Raw genomic sequence first — 13,090 nt, 5'->3', positions numbered from 1 at the left:
GAACAGAACTATTTTCTTAACTTCATTCTGGGATTTCTCATATATAAAAATACAATTTTTTGCATATTGACGTTTTATACTGATCCAGTATCCTGCAACTTTGCTGAACTCATCTATTAATTCTAAGAGTTTTTCAGTGGATTCCTTAGGATTTTCTATATGTAAGATAATGTCATCTGCAAATACAGATAATTTTACACCTTGCTTTCCAATCTAGATGTGTTTCATTTCTTTCTCTTAATCAAATGCCCAGGCTAGAATCTCCAGTAAAATGTTGAATGAAATGGCAAAAGCAGACATCCTTGTTTTGTGGCTGATCTTAGGGAGAAAGACAACATGGTCTTTTACCATTAAGTACGATGTGAGCTGTAGGGTTTTCATAGAAGCCCTTTATTAATCTGAGGATGTTCTCTTCTATTCCTAGTTTGTTAAATATTTTTATTTCATTAAAAAGTGATGATTTTGTCAAATGCCTTTTTCTGGATCTATTTAAATAATCATATGATTTTTGTTTTTCACTCTTGATATGATGTATCACAATAACTGACTTTCAGATGTCCAATCAAGCCTACATTCCTCGGATAAATCCCACTTGGGTATGGTATATAATTACTTTTATAACATAACTTTAATTCTGAAAGAACTATTTAAACTGAGATCTGAAAAACTACTAAGAGTTGTCTGAGAAGAGGAAAAGGGAGAAAATTTCAAGGAGAAGTATTCTAGAGAAAACCAAGTCTAAACTTAGTTACGAGATAGGTCAGATTGAGAGAAATTAAATTAATTCATTATGATTAAATAAAGAATAAAAAGGACATAATGGCAAACAGATGAGACCCAAAATGGAAGCTGTGGCAAAATTATAAAATGTCTTGTTAGCCACATTAAGAGTAAGAGCTTTAAACCTGAGGACACTGTGGAGCCATGAAAGGGCTTTAAAAGCAGAGAAGTGACATGACCAGATTTGACTCTAATATACTCACTCTGGAAACAGGATAGAAAATAATATTAAAGAATAGCAAGACAGAAAGCAGGAAAACCAGTTAAAGATGTTGCAATAGTTTTAGTAAGAGATGAAGGCCGCTTAAACCAAAGGAATGGCAATGAGGAAAAAGAACACTAATATATTCCAAAGATAATAAGGAGAGAAAATAAAAAAGATTTGGTTGGATATGGGGGAATGAAACAGGAGAGTCAAAGCTTTTGCTAACTCTGTGGATGGCTCACTGTGATACAGAATACAGGAGTAAGAGAAGGAAGAGCAGGGAAAATAATGAACCCAATTTTTACATGTTTGGTTTAAGGTGTTTATGAGACAGCCACTGGGAAATGTCTGGGGCAGCTGGATACATGGATATGAGATATGGGCAACCAGGGCTGCAAAAACAGAACATATATGGCACATATAAATGGGAACATATACACTGGCAACATATAAATGACAACTGAATTTGCTTAGATGTTTTAGGGAGAAGTACAGGGAAAAAACAAAAAGAAGGACAGAACCCTGCAGCAGGACACATTTAAGGACAAGAAAAAATAACACATAAAGGAGAGAGAAAAGCAGTAGGCATAGAGGTGGAAAAACCAGCAGAGTAAAATGATCAGAAAGCCAAGGTATATGTTTGTAGATATATGAACTACAAGTTTGGGCCCCCAAAATTCATATGTTAAAACCCTAACCCCCAATGGGACACTATTAAGAGGTGGGGCTCTTGCGAGATTAGGTAACAGGTGTGGAGCACTCATGATGGGATTAGTACCCTTATAAGAAGAGAGAGGAGAGAGCTTGCTTCTTCCCTGCCTCTGCTCACTGCCATGTGAGGACACAGCAAGTAGATGACTCTTGACAAACCAATAAGCAGGTCTGCACCAGACACCAAGGGGGCTAACATCTCTGTCTTGGAAATCTCAGGCTACAGAACTGTGATAAATAACTTTCTGTTGTTTAAGCACCACTCTATGGTATGTTTGTTAAAGCAGTCAGGCCTGAATAAATTCTGAACTGACTAAGCCTGAACTGACTAACACATAGGTATTCAGCGGTTTAAAGAATAAAGAAATGAACAGTGTCATATGCAGCAATGCAGTCAAATAAGAAAATGAAACATGACCAAAGATTTACTAACAATCAGGAGCTGCTGATGAGGAAGTTGTAGAAACAAATGTTAGATCACAACAGGTAGAAAAGTGCACAAGAAGTAAAGGCAAATAATGTGGCTTTCAAGAAACTTAGCATGAAAAGGAAAAGAAAAGGGCTAAAAAAAAATTTCCTTTTTGATGTTTATATAAAAACCACACTCAGAAAATAAAGGACTATTAGTCCATATAAAACAAGATGTAAAGATCCGATGTCATTTCTTTTATAATTCATGATAAATCCTAGACTGCATATCATTGTAAATCTTAATCTCATTTTCTAAGTGTCTCTTCAGTGAAGTTTCAAATGAGTAAGTATCAAAATGACAGGAGCTGCATGTCTGCAATATTGTGCAGGCTCAAGGCTTGACCCAAAAGCAGAAGACTGCTGGAGGCCTAAGGGAAATGCCAGCCGAATCTCTGCTAGACTAACACAAACAGAAATTAAAAGAGTGACTAGCTCATAATGCCCTGATTAAGGAAATTACAAGCAATATAGTGTCGAAGTGACTATATATTATTTGTCCAAGATCCCTTCCTTAAGGAAATTCCCTTTACCTTTGTGGCTATGGTGGCTTAGCATTAACTGCGCCTCCTTCCGTAATCATTGGTCAAATAAGTGGATACACAACCCAAGAAGAGACTATTGGAGCCCTTCATGAAATATTTCTGAAGTAGTTGTGTAATCTTTCCTCTTTTTAGCTTATGATATGTCGAGAGCTGCTGGTGGCCACCTGTCTCCCCACTTGGAAAGTGTGTGCCTGAGAATAAGGCCAAAGCTATAAAAGGCAGAGGCAAAAGATGGAGAGGCCGAGCCTGGATAACATTTAGCCCCTAGAACCAGCTATGACTGAAGCCAAAAAAAAAATGCACAAATTTTTCATTTGTACAGATATATTTCTTTTTGCTTACGCTAGGCATAAATGGGTCTGTTACAACTAAAAGAATCATGACTATCTTAAAAGTCTAGCTACTTTTCTTGTTAAACATTTGCTTGTGATAAAATATAAAAATTGTGTTCATGTCTATAATGAGTTTTTCTAAAAAGTATGCCTCTTAAGCCCTGTTTTTAACATTCAGGCACTTGGATTCGCCCTAGACACTATTCAGAGACACAAAAAGAAAATGCAAGAGTCATTGTATTGTTATTCTAATAGATAAAAATTAAAAATGTACCATAAGAAGTTATACCAGATTAATTAACTTGTTTTGAGTTAAAACAAGTCAAACAGTAGTGAGTCAGACCATCAACAGAAAGAATCCAAGTCAGCCAACACCTGTTGCTGAACAGAGGCAGGTCTGCCTCCAGCCTGATGGGATTTACACACAATTACGTATTTCTTAGAAACACTGTAATCCGTCAAACATTACCTTCTTAATGTCAAGGACTGCAGAATAAAATAATTGATAACCGTAACAAAATCAGATCAGCACAGTAAATTTCCTACTGATAACATATTTTCTCATCAAAGCCTCAACATATTTATTATAGAAGAAAGGTAAAAGGACAGATGGAGCATAAATTAAGAAATTATCCAACAAAACCAGAACAAATAAACAAACACCACCCTCCAAAATAACTATAACACAAAACCTTTTAACCTTTCACCGGGTATGTCATCAAACACAGACAGCTGCTCTCTGCACCATCTTACATACCCGCATCCTTACCATACAACTTTCTGAAACAGGTGACGTCACAGGTTTCCTGCTTATTGCCAATATTTCCCTTAGAATACATCATCCTCAGAATTGTCTCTATGCCTATCCACACCTGTCAGGAAACAAACCTTCTCTTTACAGGATTTTACTCATATAAGCAGTATACTTTCATACTCACGTTGCTATTTAAGCAATGTTTCCCACCTAGACCTAAGGTGGAGACACTCTTTCATCACATGTTTCATTCTTAGTGTCAATTGGATGCAGAGTATGTTCAATGAATTCTGGTATTCCGTGTTCCTTCACTATTTATGCAGTATTTTATATTGAACACTGAAAAAATGGTAACCAAATACTGGGAGAATCCTGCTATCAATCTGTAAAAAGTGGTGCAGAGGGAACATTTCATTGCTGTCAGGCAGCTACTGGCTATTTCGGGAATGTTCACATTTTTACGAGTATATTAGGGTCCATAGTTATCTACACACTATGTATTTCAAACAACATTAACACCTTGGTGAGGTAGCTTACTCTCCCCCTCATAGAAACACTGATGTTTGCACATTAGTCATAAAGGAAATCGATTATTGCTTACAGGAGTTTTTGTCTATGAACAAAAATTTGAGAACTAATTTCACTCATGTAGTGATGGATAGTGTAATTTAAGGGATATCTGACAAAAGTACCTTAAAATGACTATAAGACTCCAGGGAGTGAGTTCAGACAGTCCTAAAGCCTAAGCCTGCCAGAGGGGATGGGACATTTGAGCAGCTGAGTTGAAACATCACTTTCCTTTCAGCATTCTCATCAGGAATATTCTGCAACTGTGATGAGTAACATGAAGTTGGTGGGCGGGCACTTAGCAGATGGAAGGGACTGAGATGATTTAAAAATCTCCTTGAGAATTGCAGAGGGTTTTTGGAAGACTTGAACAGGCTGAATCCTGGTAAGGACAAGGAGGTGCGTCAAGTCAGCCAGGGACGTTGCTGTGTCCTGCTGTGGGAGGCCCCCTCCACACGAGCTGTGTCTTATGCTGGAGAAGATCCTACCCTCTGTCTGTGTCTGCTGACACCTCCCTATCAATTTCTTGATCATCACCTTTATGGCAACCAGGCAAATAAACTTGCCCTCTTGGGAAAAGAAGTTTTTCTTCAAAATATTATAAAATACAAACACATGGAATGTTTAGTATGATACTTACAAGATTTTCCATGTCTGTGCGAGCCAACATGTATGTTCTAATATTACTATTTTGATGAAGCAAGGTATACAAGAGGAGAGTTGCTTGATCAGATGTCTGCTGTTCACAAAGAGCTGTGTACAAACTATTAAAGTTGATCTGGAAGGCATGTGGAATTGATGAGGGGAAAGGACTGCTATCTGGAATACAGAAAACAGCACATCAGTAATTTCTAGCTGTGCTTTATATAAATGAAAATATTGTTAAAGTAATGTGTACAACTCAATTCCCATTAATTTTATGGAAAGTCATTACATTTCAGATTCAAAATTTTAATTTATACAAAATTTACTTGAGGTCCAGGCATGGTGGCTCACGCCTGTAATCCCAGCACTTTAGGAGGCCGAGACGGGTGGATCACAAGGTCAGAAGTTTGAGACCAGGCTGACCAACATGGTGAAACCCCATCTCTACTAAAAATACAAATATTAGCCGGGCGTGGTGGTGTGGGCCCGTAATCCCAGCTACTCAGGAGGCTGTGGCAGGAGAATCGCTTGAACCCGGGAGGTGGAGGTTGCAACCAGCCGAGATTGCGCCATTGCACTCCAGCCTGGGCGATAGAGTGAGACTTTGTCTCCAAAAAAAAAAAAAAAAATTTTACCTTAAAAAGAACTAAACTAAGTCATGTAGTTTGACTCTGTTACTATTTTCCCATTAACATAGCTGAAATAAATCAGCTCTAAGAACATGAACTTAAATAAACAGAATTATGAGTGAGTCAAAAGGCTCTCCAATCAATACAATTTAACCAGGACTTCAAGATGAAATACTTTGTTACCGAAACTAAATAACCATGAGTCCTAAATAAAAAGCATCTAGAGAGAAAGATAGAATTTCTATACAAAATAGAAAATTCTCTTTTTTTTTTTTTTTTTTTTTTTTTTTTTTTTTAGACGGAGTCTCGCTCTGTCCCCCAGGCTGGAGTGCAGTGGCCGGATCTCAGCTCACTGCAAGCTCCACCTCCCGGGTTCACGCCATTCTCCTGCCTCAGCCTCCCGAGTAGCTGGGACTACAGGCGCCCGCCACCGCTCCCGGCTAATTTTTGTATTTTTTTAGTAGAGACGGGGTTTCACGTGTTAGCCAGGATGGTCTCGATCTCCTGACCTCGTGATCCACCCACCTCGGCCTCCCAAAGTGCTGGGATTACAGGCTTGAGCCACCGCGCCCGGCGAAAATTCTCTTTTAATATAGAATTAAAAAGAAAACAACTGCCTTTAAGGCTGGGTTAATTTTCTTCAAATGAATAAATTGTGGCTGAAGTATCCACTTACACCAAAATCAGTATAGACGTTCCTCAACTTACAATGGGATCATATTCCCATAAATTAATCGTAAGTTGAAAATATTCTAAGTTGAAAATGCATTTAATACAACCTAACTTACCAAATATCATAGCTTAGCCTAGCCTAGCCTAGCCTAAGCTATTATTTTTGTGTACAGTTCTAAATTGTATTAATCCAACTGTAACAGTAGGCCTATTTTACAACAAAGTGTTGAATATCTCATGTAATTTATTAAATACAGTACTGAATTTATATTGCTTTTGCACCATCATAAAGTCAAAAAATCCTAAGTCCAGCCATTGCAGGTTGGGGGCCATCTGCGTACGTTCAACATTAGGTTCTATAATCAAAAGAGCATACCAAGCTTGAGACAACTACCAGAAAACTTCGATAACTTTTTAAAAAATAAAATAAAATATAATCTCCAATGCAAACCTAATTGACTACAACTGCTAAGAAATTTTTTTTTTTTTTTTTTTTTTTTTTTTTTTTTTTTTAAGTACAGTCACTGGAACAATCAAAAGCAAAAATCACAGCCTGTACTAGGAAAGTTCTTGATATTCCAAACCGACACAGGCCCTTTCCAACAGTTAACTGGATTTGCTGAGAAACTGAAGCAATCAAGGTTAGGAAGTAACAAAGAAGATAAAGATAAGTTCAACAGACTCAGAGAAAGTCATCATCTAATCAAATAAAACTCTGAACATGGTAGCACAAAGAGCCAATATTTTTATGTTCTAAAAAACACCAAAATTATTTTAAGCCTTTAAAAACACAGAAGCACTACCAAGACAAAATAATTTGCTTTAACATTCCTAAAAGCTGTGCTCTTATGGAAAAAGAGATATGTTCCAACACAGTCCTTGCCTCTCAGATTCTCCTTTCTAAGCTTTACATTTGTGAGGAGAATGCATCAAAACGCCTTCAGTTTTACCATCCAGTGCCCTCACTTTTCCTTCTACATTTGAAATAGAGGCTATTTTTTCAATACTAACACTGTATTTTTGACACTTACAAAAATAATTCATTTTTTTTGTGGTTGGCTTTATATTTTTGCAAGGGATGGCAAAAGAAAGTGTTGCCATGTGCCGTGAGTATGCAGATATTATGGAATCTACAGAATGCTCACTGGTGGAAGATTCTAGACACACTACACTTCTATAAAATTGAAGCAAAGTAACAAATTCACCAACCTGTATTATACCTGACTGCAAAGGGAATATGTGTGTTGTGTATGTGTATCCACAACATACATACATTACTAGCTAATAAATACTATGAACCAGCTGTTATACTAAACACTTTGTTTATGTTATCCCTTATTTAACCCATACAACAAACGTGTCATTATTCTGATCAGCTTTACAAGAAATGTAATAGATGTTTAAAGGGATCAAGTAACTTTGCCAAGATCAGCCCTGATGGATATGAGCATCCTAAAGCCAACACTTTGCATCATTGTACTAAATGGTCTCCCAAACCGTGACCATCCCAAGCAAAGTTCAGCCCTAAATACCAACATTTGGCCTGAGCAGCAAGAGTAACATAGTAGATACCATATACTGAATACCCGCTTTGTTGCAAAATCTGGGCTAATCATTTTAAAGACTTACCTTGCTTGGTCTTTATACAAATACTATTAGGTGATATTTTCTCTATTTTATAGGCAAAGCTTTTGAAGCTAATTGGGATATTAAGCAAACTGTCAAAGGTCTCACACTCTGAAGTGATAGAGGTATGGTGTGAAGCCAGGTATGCTTGACTCTGAAACTTGCTTTCTTAACCATTAAGTCATACTGTCACCAAGAAGAGTAAGTAATGGGAACAGAAAAATACTAATAGATACAGGAGTTTTCATTTTTTAATTCATAAAATTGTTATTATTTCCCCATTGTAACGTGTTATAGTTTATGTTCTCTCCACAATTCATGTTGAAATTTAATCTCCAATGAAATAAAGTTGAGAGGTGGGGCCTTTACAGTGTGATTAGGTCCTACGGGCCCCTCTCTTATCAACAGGATGAAGGCCTATATAAAAGAGGGCCCACATAGCATTCAGCTCTTTTAGCCCTTGACTCCCTTCTGCCATGTGAAGACACAGATAGAAGGACCCATCTTGGAAGCAGAGACTGAGCCCTCACCAGACACCAAACCTGCCAGTGCCTGGATCTTAGATTCACTTCCCAGGCTTCAGAACTGTGAGAAATAAATTTCTGTTCTTTATAGGTTATTGAGTCTCAGGTATTTTGTTAGAGCAGCACAAATGGACACGCTGCAAATAATACCAGAATTGGCAGAGGCACAATGAATGGGCACATCTAGCCACGTCTATAAGAAATGTGTATCAGAATAACCTGGAAGAAACATGGCACGGGGCATCAGAAGGCTTACAAATGCTCCCATCCAATCACTGTACTTCCCACCCATCTTCATCACACTGGTGTTAGAAATGTCTTGAGAATCTGGCTATGCGCTGCATAATAATGTTTCAGTCAATGATAAACCACATATTTGAAGTGATCCCGTGTGATTATACCACATTTTTACTGTACCTTTTCTAGGTTTAGATTGCCTAGATACACAAATACCACTGTGTTACAACTGACTACAGTATTCAGTACATCATCATGTTGAACAGGTTTGCTGGCTAGGAGCAATAGGCTACACCACAGAGCTTAGTTGTGTAGCAGCTATGCCATCTAGGTTTGTCTAAGTACACTATGATAGTCACGCAGCGAAAAAATTGCCTAATGGAACACAGCCCTGCCATTGAGCAGCACTTGACTGTACTACAGGAATCCTGCTTTTAGAATGTAACCTTTTGAGAAGAGATGCTGGTTCAACATGAAGTGATATGCTCATCTTCTACTTTAGGAGTTATTAATACCAAGTTACACAGCTCATGGGCAGCCTACCCCCCCTTGTTTGGAAGTAAAGATTTACTGGAGCACAGCCATCTAACCTGTTTACATACTACCTATGGCTGCTTTGATGCAACAACGGCAAGGCTAAGAGACTGCAGGAGAGAACATGTGGCTCCACAAAGCCACTAATCCCTACAGAAAAAGGTTTTCTGATTTGTGCTCTAATTTTTTTTTGAGACCTAATTTTTAGTTCTATAAAACTCTAACTAGAACACAGACTTTAACTGAAAATTTAAAACAACCTAGCATTTGGGTTTTCCAGGTTAATTCCTACCCCTAACAGGTAGTACAGACTGACCCAAATTAAACACATGCTGGTTTGGTTATCCCTGAAAGAAATATGAATTTAAACAGATATAAAGGATCACAGCCTTGTTCTCGGATTTGCTTGACCTTCCTGATAATATTGACAGGAAAAGCTAAGGTTTTTCTCATGTTTGACCAATATGAAAACATACAAATGGACACTCATCTCCAAAACTACAAGACAATAAACAATATAGAATAAGCAATACTCTCCCCATTACAAAGAATATTAGAGAAAAAAATACCACAAACCTTGTGTGTTCTTGAAGGACATAATGGCTTGTCTGTAGGGGTTTGGCGCATCTGAGGCATCTGTCAGATTGGCCAACACCAGCAGAAGCAGGAGACTCTGGTTGGCCAGAGGGGAAGAAAGCTCTGGAGAGGCAGTCGCTTTGCTGCCCACACCACCTAGCGTGAAGACAGTCCAGAGTCCTGCTGGGGAAGAAAACACCCTGTTAGGATGTGCCACCACCAATGAGATGAATGTATTTCTGTACAGTATTCTGTGTAATATAATACAGTATAATACAACATGGTAATGAGCAGTTCCAAAGTGTAGAACAAGAATCATGTCGATACATTTCACAAGGCCAGAAAATCCTCGTTGCTATAAAAACTGGACAAAGATTGACTGTATTTAAAACAAAATAGAGAAATAGAGATTTTTATGATTAGGTAACCTAAATTTTTTTTAAAAAGCAAATGAAATTTAGTAGAAAAATTTGCTAAAAAAAAAATTAATGCAAGCCGGGTGCAGTGGCTCACACCTACAATCCCAGCACTTTGAGAGGCTGAGGCAGGTGGACCAAGAGGTCAGGACTTCAAGACCAGCTTGGCCAATATGGTGAAACCCAATCTCTACTAAAAATACAAAAATTAGCTGGGTGTGATAGCAGGTGCCTGTAGTCCCAGCTACTTGGGAGGCTGAGGCAAAAGAATAGCTTGAACCTGGGAGGCAGAGGTTGCAGTGAGTTGAGATCATGCCACTGCACTCCAGCCTGGGCAACAGAGCAAGACTCCATTTCAAAAAAATAATAATAATAATAATAATAATAATAAATGCATTATGATCGAGAGGCTTTGTTTCTAAAATACAAGAATTGTTCACCATTTTAAAAGTATTATTTCTATTTTTTAAGATAAAAAATATGGTCACTCAAGAGTTTCCACATTTTCATAAATATATTTAAATATATATATATATATTTTAAACTTAAAATTGATTTCTGATTTAAAGAAAAATTCTTACAAACCAGAACGGGAAGGAAACCTCTAGCCAGAAATTCATAATGGTCAAACATTGCAAGTATTCGCATTAATATCATCAACATCAGCATGGTACTACTGATGTCCAAGCAAAAACATTAAGGCAAAAGAAAAGAAGACCAAAAAAATTTTAGAGAAAAAATTTCATTATTTGCAAGCAATATTCTGGTCCACTTAGAAATGTACTGTCCAGGCTGGGCGCGGTGGCTCACGCCACCGGTAATCCCAAAACTTTGGGAGGCCTGACCAACATGGAAAAACCCCGTCTCTAGTAAAAGTACAAAAAAATTAGCCGGGCGTGATGACATGCGCCTGTAATCCCAGCTACTCGGGAGGCTGAGGCAGAAGAATTGCTTGAATCCGGGAGGCGGAGTTTGCGGTGAGCCGAGATCGCACCATTGCACTCCAGCCTGGGCAACAAGAGCAAAACTTCATCTCAAAAAAAAAAAAAAAAAAAAAAAAAATGCACTGTCTAGTACAGTGGCCACTAGCCACTTGTGGTTACTGAGCATTTAAAGTGAGACTACTGCAGCTCAAATCACATTGTGCTATAAGTATAAAATATACATGAAATTTTAAAGACTTAATACCAAAAAAAGAATGTAAATTATCTCATTAATATTTTATGCTAAGTACATGTTGAAATATTTTAGATACACTGAGTTAAAGTATTAAAATAACTTTTACCTGTTTCTTTTTACTTTTTGAACATGACCACTAGAAAATTTAAAATTACATATGTGGCTTCTATTATATTTCTATTGGACGGAGTTACTTGTTCTAGAATATAAAAGACAGTCACCTGATACTCCATTACTGACACACTATTAGAACTAATAGAAGATTTTGGTGCAGTACTATGGCTATATGGTCAATACCAACAACAATAAAAATCAAAAGCTTGATACACAATCAATAAATAATTAGAAAATATATTTACTTCCAATCAAAATAGCAACAAATCCAATGAAATATTCAGGAATAAACCTAAAATAGAGAAGACCTTCAGGCTGATGACCATAGAATTTGAAGACCATATGAGATCTGAATTAATGTAAAGGCATAACATGTTTCTGGACAAAAAGAGTCAATACTATAAAATGTCAAATCTAGGTCAGGTGTAGTGGCTTATGCCTGTAATCTCAGCACTTTGGGAGGCTAAGGCAGATGGATCAACTGAAGTCAGGAGTTCGAGACCAGCATGGACAACATAGTGAAACTCCATCTCTACTAAAAATACAAAAATTTAGCCAGGTGTGGTGGTACATGCCTGTACTCCCAGCTACTTGGGAGGCTGAGGCGGGAGAATCTCTTGAACCTGGGAGGCGGAGGTTGCAGTGAGCTGAGATCATGCCACTGCACTCCAGCCTGGGTGACAGAGTGAGACTCTGTCTCAAAAAAAAAAAAGTCAAATGTCTCTCAGTAAATCTAAAATTCAGTATAATAACCATCAAAATACCAACAAGACTTTACGTGATATTTTGCAATAGTGTAAATAAAACATTTCTACATGAAAAAATACATAAGAAAACAATTCTGAGACTGACCTGGGGAAGTATACATCCATTCACATAGTAAAATTTGTATAAAGCTATAGTCATGTAAAAGTGTGATTTAGCAGCAGAGAAGAAAAATAGGTCAACAGAAGAGAAATTAGGTCAGAACAGAGCTACATGTATTTTATCATTAAGATTATGATAAAGGTAGTGTGCCAGATCAGTAAGAAAAGGATAACATTCTGTTAAGTGTTCTTGGGACAATAAAATTTTCTTAGTATTCAATTATAGAAATATGTGTATAAACCTTGAATCAGGGAAGCCCTTTTCTTATGCAAGAAACAACATTCAAGAATACATGAAGAATACTCATTTGACCATTTAAAAATTAAATACTTTTACATGATAAAATACATCACAAAGACAAGTGACATATGTGTAACAAAAGGATTTTTTTAAAAATCTACAAATCAGTAAAAAAAAAAAAAAAAAGTAATCCAAAATTAAAATGGGCAACAAAGGAAGCTGAGGCAGGAGAACTTGAGCCCAGGAGTTGAAGACCAGCCTGGGCAACACAGTGAGACCTTGTCTCTACAAATAATAATAATTTAAAAAGAAATAGCTGGGCATGGTGGTGCATGCCTGTAGTCCCAGCTATTCACAAGGCTGAGGCAGGAGGATCAGTTGAGCCCAGGAGGTTGAGGCTACAGTAAGCTGTGACTGTGCCACTGAACTCCAATCTGGGCAACAAATAAGCCCCTATCTCAAATACATA

The 13,090-nt window shown here is 37.4% G+C and overlaps 1 protein-coding gene across 8 annotated transcripts in view; it reads right to left on the bottom strand.

The window, feature by feature from the left end:
* DYM (dymeclin) overlaps positions 1–13,090 on the bottom strand; it is a 400,993-nt gene that overhangs the window by 222,870 nt on the left and 165,033 nt on the right. For 5 of the 8 annotated variants that reach the window (XM_050767681.1, XM_050767686.1, XM_050767684.1 and 2 more), the window contains exons 9-10: positions 9,806–9,988; positions 5,003–5,181 (exon numbers count right to left, since the gene is read on the bottom strand). In XM_050767681.1, the coding sequence (XP_050623638.1) occupies positions 5,003–5,181; positions 9,806–9,988 (362 nt within the window). The remainder of the gene's footprint in view (positions 1–5,002; positions 5,182–9,805; positions 9,989–13,090) is intronic. The other 3 variants (XM_050767683.1, XM_050767685.1, XM_050767688.1) reach the window with 1 other exon arrangement.

The sequence above is a fragment of the Macaca thibetana genome, chromosome 18 (assembly GCF_024542745.1).
Source record: "Macaca thibetana thibetana isolate TM-01 chromosome 18, ASM2454274v1, whole genome shotgun sequence".
Lineage (NCBI taxonomy): Eukaryota > Metazoa > Chordata > Mammalia > Primates > Cercopithecidae > Macaca > Macaca thibetana.
Note: the sequence above shows the minus strand (reverse complement) of the source record. Positions and strands in the feature narration are given on the sequence as shown.